The following is a 14,619-nucleotide window of genomic DNA, read 5'->3' on the forward strand; positions in this document are numbered from 1 at the left end:
GAAAATGTGTATTTATATATTTGTGTATTACTGTACTAGTAGATTATACACATTACAAAACAGACACAAATAGAAGTTAAAAGAAGATGTGACAAAGATGAAATAAAGACTATTTAAAATACAGTCTTATTAATAATATGGAATATATTTTCTTCCTACATCACAGTGGGTTGTCTTCTGCACCCAACTTCAGAGGCAACTGCATTAGACAGCCTACCTGTTTGCTCCACGTTCAATCCCAGACACATGGGAGTCCTGCACTGCCTTCACTGCAAGATTCAATTTTGTGTCTCCCTCCTTCTGTTACTCTTTAGATCTCTTTTACATCCATCCTTGAATGGTAGGAAAGGTAGACACAAAAGCTGCATCTGTTCCTATTCATTTCTCCCCTGCCTCATCAAGCTATGCAATCTTTTGCAATCCTTATACCGCCAGAGCTTATGAGTCAGCACGGAGAGAGGAAATGGAGACCTGAGGCTGCTGCTGCTGCAGCCCTTTGCCTTCCTAGCAAAGAGGATAAAGAACCCTCATGCAGGCAAATTGTAGGTACCGATGCAGCTCAATAGCTAATCTTCAGAATAGACCAAGCAGGGAAAACAAAGAATGCTGCTACTTTGTTGTCTATTGTTTGGTGTTTCTCCCATTTCCTTGCTTGTAGAGGAACCTGCTAAAGATTGTGATGAATAAACTTGTGAATGATGTAACAGCCGAGAAATTAGGGATCAGTTTCCGCCTTTCTTCAGTCCTTGCCAGTGTAACTATTAATTGTCCTCCAACTGAATCCTGAAACATTTGTTTGGGTTTCTATTGGAGGACATCAGAACAGGCCAAGAGTCAGACCAATAGTCAGGACCCATCATGGAAAATTACTTTCTCAAAGCTTGCTTTCCAAATTTTCTGCAGGTATTGTGCTGGCACAATGCCCTGGGGAAACCCTGGAGATCACAGAGACTTTGAACCTCAGCGCCATGATGATGGCTACATTGAAGTCATTGGGTTCACCATGGCCTCACTGGTGAGTATACTGCAGGTGCTACCCTGCCTGTGGGTGTGACCAAACTTGGTGAAATTTGTCCACATTAATGTAAGAATAACATAACTCCATGTATTCAGCTGAAGCCAAAATATGCTCTGCTGTTAAATGAAGGGAGCAAACTGTAGTTTTTAAATAAAAGACATGATATTTAATAATAACAATATAATCTTTGCAAATTATTGCAAATTCACTCATAGCTAGCAGTGCTTTAAATAGATCTCAAACAGCAAGATTATGACAGTCGATCAAACAGAATGAAGACGTTATTACTGTGGGAATGTTCTATGGTCAAACGATTAACGCAATTTCCTTTTAGCTTTTGTATATTTCAATCAGTGACATTAAAGTTTAGTTCTTTCTTTCTTTCTTTCTTTCTTTCTTTCTTTCTTTCTTTCTTTCTTTCTTTCTTTCTTTCTTTCTTTCTTTCTTTCTTTCTTTCTTTCTTTCTTTCTTTCTTCCTTTCTTCCTTTCTTTCTTCCTTTCTTCCTTTCTTCCTTTCTTCCTTTCTTCCTTTCTTCCTTTCTTCCTTTCTTCCTTTCTTTCAATATTCACTACTGGAAGCATATATCAAAGATTATACGAACTTATTTTTCCTAGCATATATTTCTTCTCCTAAAAATTAGCTGTTGTAACCCTTGAACGTGTATGTGTAAGTTTGACTTGCTCTTTACAACTCTCAGATGTGCTTGGTCTCAGAGACCAAGGAAGAAAAGTAATTTATAAGAAGTATTATTAGTCATGTTATCATTATTCTTTCTTTTAGTAGTGCGAGATGCAAGGAGCAAGATTAAGGTCTTCACTAGTATTTCGACGGTTCTCTGACATTCTTTTTCCTGCATATTGTAGCTAATAGTCACATTCCTACATTGATAATTAATAAAAATACTTTACTGTCCAAAAGCTAGAGCTTGATGAATCTGACCATGCCCTCCTTGCTAAATTTCTTTAGAATGAATTCTTGAATGTGGCATTTAACTGTTTTTTACAAGATTCTTCTTGCTCTTTTCAGCCTGCCTGGTCTTGACGTTGAATTGCTATGTAAACTCTCATAATTGGGGATTTTAGCTTTATCTAATTCATGTTAAGGACTATATTCTGTTCAGGAAGGGGTAATCATCTTTCCGTCTCCTGGATTTACTAAATTAGGGTTGATATTTAAAAGGCAAAAATAAATAAATAAATATTGCCTTATAGTTAGTGTAAAACAAACCAACAAAATGTATCAAAACCTTTAAGAAGAAACACAGGCATTTGAGTATGTGTGTATATATATATTTTGTGTTTATGTGTAAAATATACTTGACATATAAAAAATGATGAAACATGATGCATATGATCAGGTAACTGTCCTGTTTCATCTGCTTCTTGCCTACCAGTTTTCTTTGTGTAATGTTAAGTCCCGCTTTTCAATTTTTGGACAAAAATACATCCACTGTCCTTGATGCGAATGCCTTATGCATGTGATGCTGACTAATACTTGTTGGTGAAAAGGTGCATTTTGAATTTTTTAAATTGTCTGAAATATCTGTTTTGAGGCGTCTTTCTCCTTCCCTTTTAATTTTTGTTTCCCCCAAGGCTGCTCTCCAAGTGGGTGGTCATGGAGAGAGGTTGCATCAGTGCCGTGAGGTGACGCTTCTAACGTACAAGTCTATCCCCATGCAAGTGGATGGTGAACCTTGTCGGTTGGCTCCCTCACTCATTCGGATCTCCTTAAGGAACCAAGCCAACATGGTGCAGAAGAGCAAGAGGAGAACATCCATGCCTTTGTTGAATGAGTGAGTTGGATGCATGCATGTCCTAATGCCAGGAGGCCTGTCTGAGGCAGCATATTCAGTCTTGTAATTTGCATGTATTGAACTTGCAGTGCATTAAATATATATATATATATATTAAAAAAAAAAAAAAATTGCATATCCTGAACTTTCTACAGTACTGGCTTTCTTTTGTTCTTTACCTTCTGGATTTACTGCTGCCTTGCTTTTAGGAAGGCTTGTATCTTTTAGTTATTTATTTAGAGAGGTATGTGAAGGCTCAGTGTTGTGCCTCTTGGTTTATGTTGGCTCTGCTCATACATGGTATTAGCCCTCAGTGTTCTTGTGATTTGTTTTCTGAGTTTTATCAGTCTGATTTTTAGTTTCCTTTGAAGACTCTGATAAACTGCCACAATCAAGAACCATTCAGGACATCTTGCAGTCTCTACTCTGGGTACATGCTGCCTTGGACTCCTGAAGGAGAGGGGTCTGGAGGCATGGCAGGGGACATTTGCTTTTTGTAGGGAATTGTTCTCCGGTACAGAAACCCAAATAAGAAAGTCCAGTAGAAATTAGATAAAAATATAACTCTTCCTCTAGTTTCCGTTCTCAATGGATTGCACTAGTAGATTGCTCTACTGAAGATTGGATTGGTGGATTAGAGAAGCAGTGATTAGGGAAAAGGTAGGGGAATATATTCAGAGAAGGAAAATGCATAGCAGAAGGTGGAGGTAGCACAAGTAGTGGAAAAGATGTAAAGAAAAAAGCAAAAATAACAGGAAACAGGAACATGCAAGGAAAACAACACAGAAATAACTTTCTTTTTCATAATTAAACCTCATTTTCAAGTTTCAAGCAAGATTTTAATTTTAATCTAAGAAAAGGCTCATACAATACTATTTTGTTAAATAATTCAGGTTTTTTTTTGTAATTCTCATACAGAGGGTCTTTATTTTGGTAAGATGAGAGATAGTAATTGCCTTTGCTATTACCAAGTATTCAAGTGATGCAAAACAATTGGTCTGCTACACAGGCAGGTACTGGCCTAAAAGCTTGAAGTTATCAAGTTATCACAGTTCCTTCAAGCATCCATGCAGTAAAGATTTCACTCTTCTGGGGAGCTGAGTTTGGGGATTTTGCTGTTGCAGCTGTTACGGTGACAGGAAATAAGCAATGTTTTTGAAGAGAGGTAATGCCTTGCGTTAGACTAATATTGTTGGAAAAGTCAGCAAGGTCTCAGGCACACACACACCTCCTTTGGTATTTTAAAGGTTGTGTTTTTGGTCTTTGTCATGCAGTGAAAGATTGCTTCTCTTCAAACTTTGTCTTCAGCCCTTTTAAAGGGTCATATCATCTTCTGTTTGTCAATCTGTTCAGGTAATCAAAACCACCTTGGTTACTTTTAGTATCTTCCTATTCAGTTTAGCACATGGTGTTCTCTTTCAGAGACTAATGCTTTAAGCTTCAGTAGAGGCACATATTGATAATGTACAATTGCTGTTTGTCAGGAAAATGCATAAGGCATACTCATTGCTCTTGAACAGTGAAGAATAGCAGAATATTGCCTGTATGCAGTCAAACCTGATTTCATCCAGCCACCTCAGCTCCTTCATTTGTGAAATCTGGAATTCAGTAGAGAACAATCCTGAGGTATCTCTTCCTACACTGATGGGAGCTAATACAAATGTCTATACTTTACTTTTTTAAAAGAAAATTCCCAATATTTTGATCTGCTGATTTCATCTGATAAGCAGCATGGCTGCTCTTGGCTTTTGACATCCAAATTTGAACTGTAGTAGAGAAATGCAGAGTCATAGTGACGTCAGTTTTGCTTTGATGCTGAGTCTTTTTATTTGATCAAGTTATGTGTGCACTTCCGTGTTTTGGAATAATACAGATGATCTCACAACTATGATAATTTCAGCCTCATGCATTGGAAATAACGTGTATATATGTGTGTGTGTGTGTGTGAATGTGCACTTCTAACAAGTGTGGAAGGGGAATGAGAGAGGAGTTGAATCTTCTACTGTGACAAAAAGTAAACGGAGTGTTAAACTCCAGGAGGCATTTAATATTCTATTAAGTTAATTCAGTATGATGCTGATTTGTAGTATTTCACAAGAGAAAGCTTTTGATTAAATGTGTATCTATATTTCTTATATTATCAAATTCTTATATTTGGTATATGTATACATACATTTCTTCTTAAGATTGCCACCTAAATGTTAGATGTTTGATATTGGTGAGTAGGTCTGGTGCTATCCCTGCAGTTGCTGGAGAACTGTTCCTGAGCAACTTGCAAGAAAATTGCTTTTAAAATTATCTTGTGTCACAGTAACTCCGAGCTGCTGTTATTGCCAGCCTTGATGTGTTGATAGATAGAACAGTGGGAATGTTCTTTGAAATTTTATTTAATCCGATGTAATAAGTGGAAAAGTATTTTATTTTTTAGAAATCTTACACCGTGTTTCTGTTTTATTATCCTATTCTTATTTGTTCTGGGAGTTTTGAAGAGAGGAGGTTTTAGAAAGGGTAGTGAGCTTGTTGTTTGCTTTGTGGATGCCTTTTAGTTTCTGTGGAATAACAGTATTTCAAATTGAAGAACCCATTTTTAGTGCAGATGAGAGGCAACAGAAACTCCAAACTTCTGTCATTTGTGAGCAAGAGGGCTTTGGGAAAATGATTCTCTTCTGACTGTCAGAGTTGCCCATCTTCCTGACTGTAGTCGTTCTCCTTCAAAACATGTAGACAATTCTAAAGAGGACACTTTTATATGGAGAAAAAGTGAGTTGGACTTTGTTTGTTTGACCTGTTTTTGTTCTTCCCCCCCCCCTCTGTTTTCCCACTATTGTGCTTTTAGTACCTTGCACAGACATTGCCTTATGTTTCTACACAAACCTTCAAGGTTGAAATTCCTTCCTGCCAAGAGTTTTTTATCTGTTAATTTGCCTTTCTCAAGGTGTAGGGGAAAGCTGAGCAGCAACTTAGAAAAAGTTCTTAGCCTTTTAAAATAATTAAACAAAACATTGACTGTGGAATCAAATTAAGGTAAAAATCTTTTGCTGTGGAGTTACTTGAACTGATGGAGCATCCCTTTCATGTAGTAAGTTATCAGGGAACTAGTCAACATGCTGTGCTGAATTTTGTCTGAACTGAGGAAATCACTGGCAATTATATTTATCTAATTTTTTTTTTTTTTAATTGTTGAATCACCTACAATTTTTCCAGTATATTAAGAATAATACAGTAAGAATGCTTCTTCTAGTTTGTTTCTAATGGAGACAATTAAAACATAAAAGGCAGACATAATCTCTTCCTCATCCTACAGTGCGTTAGGTCTACAGTAGAGATAAATAAACTAGTAAAGTGTTTCAACCCATAAGCAATTTTTGAAGACCAAGGAATATTCAGAATGAGGTGATACTGTTGACACTTAGCTGTGGATTGAAACAATGCAGATAGTTAGGCTATGGAAAAAAAAAAAGGCATATTGATTTGGTTGTTTTTCCCCATTGGCTGCAAAATGTACCAGTGAAAGCAAAATTTTTCTTCAGTGACATCAGCAGACTCTTCCCCTCCTCCTCCCTTCCCCTCCCCTCCCTCTTCCCTTTGTAAATTATATTCCTGATCTCCTTCTCTTTAAATACTTGGCGGCTAAATTCCAAGTCCTGAATCTCTTTTATTGATCATGGTTAATATGTGAAAGAGAGAATATGAGAGCTTGTTTCTCTGTGTTCAAGCCAACAGTGTAGTCTTGTGGTGTAAAAGAAAAATATTTCTGGAATTAAAAGAGAAGCTGTGGCTTGATTTTCCAGGGGTAATTTTCTGATTAGAAACTACAATTCAATATACCACTCAGTAGGTTTTAGTTAATGATCACTGTACAAAGCCCAGAAGGTGGCCTTTAGTTTGAGTCCAGGAAGAATGGAAGAAATGGTTTTTGTGATATAAAAAAGAGGAGAGGGGAGAGTTTACACATAAAACAATGTTGCATTCACTTGAAGGAAGCAAAGGGATTATTTAAATATAAATACTAAGAGTTGGTCTTGGGAGACTCTATAAAAAAAATGCATGTTTCCCTGAAATACATGAGGGAGGGATGGAGACAGCAATTTTCCATTGTGGATACAAAATCTCTAGCAAGCATATTTTTCTTAGAATTAAATGAAGTTGACCAAACTTTGCAGACAGTTCCATCCATTCAGATTTTGACTTTGTTTGGACACAGTTGCATTTATTCAGATCTTGGCTTTGATGTTTGTTTGCATTTCTGGACCTGCTTCCAAAGTCTGCTGCCTTGAATTTTTTCAGTGCCTGTGGAACACATATCCTGGGGCTCCCAGTCTTTGTATAGCTGTTTACCTACCTTGTCATTTGTCCTCCTCGCTTTTGTTTTTAGAAAACTTTGAAGTGCCATGTAGAAATATTGTTCTCCATTTGCATGTCTTCTGTTGCTCTTGGCTTCCTAGTGTGACCTTGGAGCTCAGCATGTATTTTCATTCAACTTTCATGTGACACATTCCTTTTGTTTCTGTTTAAATGTTGTATGTCTCTCTTTCTTCCACTTTCTTCCCAATCTCGTTTTCTCTCTTTCTCCTTCTCTCCTTCTCTCTCTCTCTCTCTCCCCCCTCTCCCCTGATTTTTCCCTTGTCTGTCCACACTGTGTTCTGCCTTTCTCTTGGCCACTCATTTCCCACTGCCTGTAGTATCCATAAAGTGCAGTCTGCTGACCTGAGGAGAGTCTCAGCTCCCCCCGATTCCTTCACTGTGTGAGTATCTGCCTTTTTTCTACCTTTAAGGTTCTGTAATGTTTTGCTGTTCCCCTATCTGTTGTAAAACCAGGAGCCAGAACAGTAAAACAGTAAAATCCAGTTATAAAAGAATGACAGTGTGCCGGATGTGGGGCAGTGGCTTCATCAGTAAAGATACCTACGCACATGCATAAGCTGGATGACCATGTCAGGCCTGGTGATTCTGACCATGTTAAACCAAGAGTACAATTTGAAATACAAGTCCATAGCACCACCCCTGAAAACAGTTTAGATGGGAGGCTTTTTTCCTTATGCTTAAACAAAACAAAACAAAACAAAACAAAACAAAACAAAACAAAAATCACACTATGGACAAACTTAGTCATAAATCATTTCCAAATAAAAATGATCAAAACAGAAAACTAGCACTCCAAAAGAGTGGCATGGTATTGGCTGCAGCTGCATTCAAAATGGAGATGGCCCACCATGGTATTATTTTGATTGCCAGTAACTCTTATCTAGTAACTTGCTTAGATAGCCAGCTACATTTTACAAGAGATTGTTGAGAACAGTTTTATACACTTATGAGAGAGAAGCAGCAACATATTTATTGATATAAAGCAGTGATTTAACACAGATTAATTGTAAGTAAGAGTGGCTTAACAAGATTTTCATCCAGGAAGCGATCCACTAAATCATGAGTGGATGCCTTGGCTTACTAAATTGCAAATCATTGAATTAAAGATGTAATGAGCCTAGTCTCAGACCTGGTCAATAGTTTATGTTTACAGGATTACATGTGCACAATCAATCTAATTTATAAACCTAGTAAAGCTAACAAAGCTTAGCAAGCCATTAGTCAATACTGAGGATCTCTTTGTGTCAAGAGATCTCTGCATCAGGTGGAACCTTAAGAAGTGTTCCTGCTCAAGGAGATACGCTGTTGTGCAGCCCGCTGTCTTGCAGGAGAGTTCAGTGGGCTCTTGGGTTGCTCACTTCTTTTGGTGTAAGATGATTGATTCATAGTCATATTTGCACACTGACTGCCGATGGTAGTTTCCTCCAATTTTGGCATTCTTCCAAATTTGACTTGATTCAGACATTGTCCAGCACTGTGGACACATTGCTCAAACTAGTTCTCGAGTATTATTCTGTAGTGCTTTCCATGAATCCATGCAACCATCGTGATCAGTCATATCCATCATGACTGCAAATGATGGTTAACTGCTTAAGTCAGATGCAGCCATCACCATCACCGCTAGCAGTTATCACTTGAGCAGAGTTATAGAAAATAAAGGCCAGGTTAAAAGTGGGAAGCATAGAGTTGCAGGATGAATTGGCAACTTTAAAACACATGTAAGACTGTACATGAGTATCTTCTAATTCATCCCCTGTATGGAAATGTGATATTATGAAAAATTCTATGTCCATAGTTAAGAAGCAAAATAAAATTCACAGCTTACTATATCAACTCAAGAAATATAGTTTGGATTTAAAAATACTTCTCAACTACTTGGTCAAAAAAATGCCCCAAAATGTTTTGCTTTGTATTGGCATTCCTCTTGTCTTGATTTACTGGTCTTTTCAAACGGGATTATCAAAGTATTGAATTGGAGATGCATGATTGAAAATAGCAAATTACAGAGCTAGTCATGATCTTTAGAGCAGAAACTTGATTCCAAGTGTGATTCTTATTTCATGATATAAGAAAATCAATGGTATATGTAAAAACAAAACCCACCAATCCTTCTCTGTTCTGAAAATTGAACACTTATAATAGACAATATATAAATGTTCAACAAGCCAAGGACTTGGGGGGAAAATTAACTGAATATTTATAAAAGGAGAAATTTTCATCAGTACCTGAGGGCTCTAGTAGATAGCCAATGAGCCATGAGTCAGCAACATGTCGTCATGGTGAATAAAGCAAATAGTATCCTGAGCAGTGGTAGGAGGAGTGTTGGTAAAGAGACATGAACCTTCCCATCTGCTCAGTACTCGTACCACATCTTGAGTGCTGGCTTCAGTCCTGGGCTCCTCAGTCTGAGGGATATGGAACTGCTGGAGAGAATCCAACTAAAGGTGGTGAAGGTGCTTAAGGGACACTGGAACCTTGGGGAAAGATGGAGAGCTCATCAGGCTGAAGAAGGGAAGGCTTGAAGGTGGGGATTTGTGATGAGGTAAAGATGTAAAGAAGATGAAACCAGGTTCTTTTCAGTGGTATCTAGTGAGATGACAAGAGACAGTGGGTCCAAACTGAAACTTGGGATATGACATCTGAACATACAGGGAAGTGTGAACATAAGGGAGAGTGTTTGTACTGTGGTGGTGACTGGACGCTGGCATAGGCGTCCACTTAAGGTACTGAAAAGCTGTTGGACATGGTCCTGAACAAGTGCCTCTGAGTGTCCCTCATTGAGCAAAAATGATGTACATGATGACTTCCAGAGGTGTCTTCCAGCCTTAGCCATTATGCGATTCCATCAAATTTTAGAAAGCTGCAAGTTCCTCCTTGTTATTTTGCAAATAAGGAAAGATTTCCAAATCAGTGTACCTTCCCTTTGTATCTTATTTGTTGTACTCTGCAGTGGAACAAAAAGTAATTCAAAAAACTTCTCTCATATTGATTTAGTATCCTAAGCAAGCCTCTGCAAAACCTTTGAGAAAAACTTTATTGCTTACACAGAACATTAAGCAAGCCGTGGGTCTGGGACAGGGAGGATTGTCTCCAAGTTGAGGGATATTCCTTGGAAGATGACCTCCAAGTTATGATAAAGTTTTTTTGAATACCTCATTTGATAACAGTTGTCAGAATAAAGCAGAGAGAGAAATTCATGAGTCCCAAACTAATTTATAAGTCAAAGATATTCTGTATCTTAACATCTGTAAAAATAGATTAAACATGCTGCTACACTGTGGCTGCCAATTAATGTATCTGGCAAATTAAAATAAGAACCCATGAGGTATTAGGTAAATTTGATTTGGGTTGTAAGGGCTTTGAGATTCAAATGTTCCTTTTTTTTCATGGGCCCGAGCTACATTTTGTACTGAACAGCATGGAAGATACTTTGGTGTCCCAGTGATAGATACAGTTTGTGTTAGATAAATTCCACGTTTCCTACAGCAGTGTATGCACGGAGACCAGGGGCAGCCAGAATGATTTGACTCATATGGTCTTTGTAGCAGAGATAGTGAGACTATAGTGTGATCTGTTTCAGATGTTTGCACAGAGGCACATAAGAAAATACAAGCGTTGCATTTTTAATCACGCCTCTTTTAAAAGAAAGGGAGACTTCCATTTTCCAGCTGTATGTTTATTAGGAATGAGGAGGATGTGCATATGATAGTACATTTGCTTTTTTTTTTTTTTTTTTTTTTTTTTTTTAAATTGCAAAATCTTTGTAAATGGAAATACTAATATTGCCTTATCTGTAAAGGGATTCAGCTCTTCAATAGAGTTGACAGAGTAATGATTACAGAAGGATGCACGCATAGTATCTGTATGCATGGCATACGAGCTACATGAATAGCAAAAGCATAAAAGGAAAACGTTTTTGCATTTAGAGATCCTGATGTTTTGTGTTTTGAGTTGAATATGAGAATTGTCTGACAGAGGGAATAAGGCAAAAGGGGAGAATGTTTTACAGAGAGAGCTATTTTCCAAATGCATAAGTAAGAATGAAAGTCCTTTTATACATCTTCCTTTTCTCTTTTAAATAAATGATAAGAAATTAAGTTTCCTGTTTGGCAAGTGGGCTCCTTCAGTGGGATAGTTGCTGTCAGAGAACCCACAGTGCTTGGGAATGCAAAACACGAGAGGAGTAGAGCTTGCCTGGTGAAAAAGAAGGAAAATGAACTCCAGGATTCTCCCTGGAGCTTGGGCTTGTGTTTTAAGTGTATGGGTGGGTCCAGCTTTTAATACAGCAAAACACCTGTGTTCTTGATGAAGAAAGTGGAAGGCTAACCTGACATATCTGGGGTAAAATTCAGCAAACAGGAACAAATTCAGTGTTTCTGCAGTGGAGCTTGTGGGTGTGATTGTTAGGTGTCCATCAAAAGAAAGTGGATCATTTTGGTCTATTGTAGAAGTTCTTATTTTTAAGCAGATAAAAGCTGTCAAAAACACACTTATTTTTAATGTATCATTTACAAGATTTTCCAATGAGATCTCAAAAGTAAGAGATCTTTTTCTCCTCTGGTTGCTGTTTTTCATTTTCTAATTGTTCTAAACACTGGAACATTCAATTTGTTTTGCGTGTTTATTTCTTTTCTAGCAGATGGATAATTCATTAATCTGTCACTGCAAACGTGCCCCAGAGGAGTGTGATGTTCTCTAAAGTTTAATTTCTGCAAGGGAGGGGCAGGAGGAGATTTTAGCTTCCTTTGCTGTTTGCCTAATTACATTAAAATCTGTATTTGGTTACTTTGATGTGTCACTGGGTCCCCTAGAATTGTTGGACAGTTTTTATCATCATCATCATTATTTCCTTCCTCCATGCAGACACAAAGAATAAGAAATGGTTCACAGAGTTTATAAATAATTGATATGGAGATTAAGGCATATATAATTTAAAAGTTTATCCTCTCAATATTATCAGCCTGGTGGCACAGCAGTGTTACCTGCCTGCTGTGCAGGAGCACCAAGAGCAAGGCCCAGAATGCCTCTGCCTGTTTTCTCTTTCCTGAGAGGAGAGCATGATCTTTAAGATCTTTAGGTATGTGCTACTACTGTGAGTCTGAACCACAAGTGCTGGGAAGGGTTGCGCTGATTTTATTTATATATTTATTTATTTTCTACAGCTGAGATGTAGGAAGGAAACAAATGCATACATTTTCAGCAAGGATGGGGTGGTTGTATGTGCATGTTAAAAATGAGTTCACCTTATGAACAGTTATTCAGGACAATGTTGACTTTCTAAGACCTATTCCTATACAAAGACTGGTTCCAATTCTAACACATACCCTGGTGTGCCATGGGATGAATACCTTTTCACAGAAGCAGTAGGCTTTTAAACAAACAAGATACTTTTCTTATGACTGTCTACAGGTTTTAAGAATTTGCAGAAAGCATGCTATTTTCCTTAAAATGAGAATTATTCAGCATTTATGTCTTCTGCATTCTATGGAAAAGCAAAATCCTATTTAATAGAACTAATAGCATTTTGTTTATAGTATTTTCTTTTTCTTTACAGATATTTTCCAACCTAAAAAAAAAAAAAAAAAAAAAAAAAGACCTTTAGGATGTAATTCTGTGAACTGACCTGACCTGTCTGGGGAACTTTGAATTACTTTTCATTGACTATGTAATACACTATTTTGAAGAATAATAGGTGCAAAAATATTTAAATATGTTAGGTTGATTTGCAGTGCTGCTGTTTGTGATGATTTATTTGTAAATTTTCTGCTGCTCTATCTGGAACGCTTTTCTTCCTGTCCTTACAGTTGGGCAAGTTGTTTTATACAGTGTTTAGAAATATCCATTTCTATTAATACAGCATTAACGTTTGCTTTCAGTGATATTCACCGTTGTATTTATTTTCACTTAGACATGATTGTGTCCTAGAGCTTTGTGGCTTCTGAATATGCTCAGTATGTCTAAACTAGAGGAATAGCACAAGGATTCCTACGTATTGTCCATGATGATTACAAGAATATTGATGTTGGTATTTTGCTGCTCAGCTGCAGTTAATACAACTCTGTATGCAAAGCATGAGTTATGTATGTGAATGAACTGTTCAGTTTGACAGTATCCCACCATGTCAAATGCCAGTCTGATATTGCAAGGAGTGAGTATTCAGCTATGTGAATTTTTAGAGCCAAAACTATTTTGCACAGGTCATGAAATTCAGTACGATGTCAGACAGCAACCATATTCTGTGCAAAGAGTATTTGCAAATAATCATGACCAAAACCTCAGATTTCAGTCACTGAATATTTTTTTTTCTTTGTTTGTGCATATATGTACACGTATATACATGTGTTTGAGTTGTGCCTGTATTACTTGTGACTAGACCTAATGAGATAAAATCTCTACCACTTTGAAAAGGCCTCTTAGCACTTATGTTTCTGCAATTGCTTATTTCCTATAGAAAACAGTTTCTGAGCTTTTTGTATGGTTGGGCTAGCTAAACTTCTCAAACAGGCAAAATGGCAAGTTCTGCTTCTCTCCATTTTTCCCTCTGGTGTGGAGAGCAGTTCTGAGCACTACAGCACAGAGTAGAAGGGAGAAGCCTGAACATCATACACTGATGAGGTCTGCAGTGAGGAAGAAATGGAAAAGAAGGACTAGGGAAACAGAGATAGTGTGATGCTTATTTGGAGTGCAAACATCACCAGTACTGGTCTGAGCAAGTCCTATTTGGGTCACAATATTCAACAATTTTTCAATAAAATTCCAGATTGGATTGTTAAGAGTTCAGCTGAACAGTATAGATTTGGTTCTGGTTTCAAGAGAAACAATGGTTTGAGACAGTTTATTGGTTTAATTACATTTGGTTTAATTAGGGGCATAGGAGGAATAGCTATCTTTGTAGCACATTCAAAGGTCACAGAAGAAATAAGGCGTTGCTGGATTTCTCTGTCTCTCCATGGCCTTTCTTCCCAGCTGAGCTCAGAGAAGTCATCATTCATAATCAGTCACTCCCCCAGACCTACCTCTAATCCCCAGCTTGTGAACCTATCTGCTGGAAGACTGAGCTACCTTCATAATAATGTGGTGGTGGAACACCATGGGAAAAACAGCATGGTTTCTTCTGGTATTGTACCAGTACATAAAAGACTTCACGTTTCAGTGCTCAGACTGTCATTTTCATGAACCCTACTACATGCGCTGCATTATTTTTTCCCCCTATGCAGTTAAGTTTCTTTCTTTCTTTCTTTCTTTCTTTCTTTCTTTCTTTCTTTCTTTCTTTCTTTCTTTCTTTCTTTCTTTCTTTCTTTCTTTCTTTCTTTCTTTCTTTCTTTCTTTCTTTCTTTCTTTCTTTCTTTCTTTCTTTCTTTCTTTCTTTCTTTCTTTCTTTCTTTCTTTCTTTCTTTCTTTCTTTCTTTCTTTCTTTCTTTCTTTCTTTCTTTCTTTCTTTCT

The 14,619-nt window shown here is 37.3% G+C and overlaps 1 protein-coding gene across 4 annotated transcripts in view; it reads left to right on the forward strand.

Annotated features, from left to right (window-relative positions):
* Nucleotides 1-14,619, forward strand: part of DGKI (diacylglycerol kinase iota) — a 206,354-nt gene that overhangs the window by 121,957 nt on the left and 69,778 nt on the right. For all 4 annotated transcript variants that reach the window (XM_072346703.1, XM_072346788.1, XM_072346853.1 and 1 more), the window contains 2 exons: nucleotides 904-1,015; nucleotides 2,612-2,811. In XM_072346703.1, coding sequence (XP_072202804.1) covers nucleotides 904-1,015; nucleotides 2,612-2,811 — 312 coding nt within the window. The remainder of the gene's footprint in view (nucleotides 1-903; nucleotides 1,016-2,611; nucleotides 2,812-14,619) is intronic.

Source organism: Excalfactoria chinensis, chromosome 1 (genome assembly GCF_039878825.1).
Source record: "Excalfactoria chinensis isolate bCotChi1 chromosome 1, bCotChi1.hap2, whole genome shotgun sequence".
Classification (NCBI taxonomy): Eukaryota; Metazoa; Chordata; class Aves; order Galliformes; family Phasianidae; genus Excalfactoria; species Excalfactoria chinensis.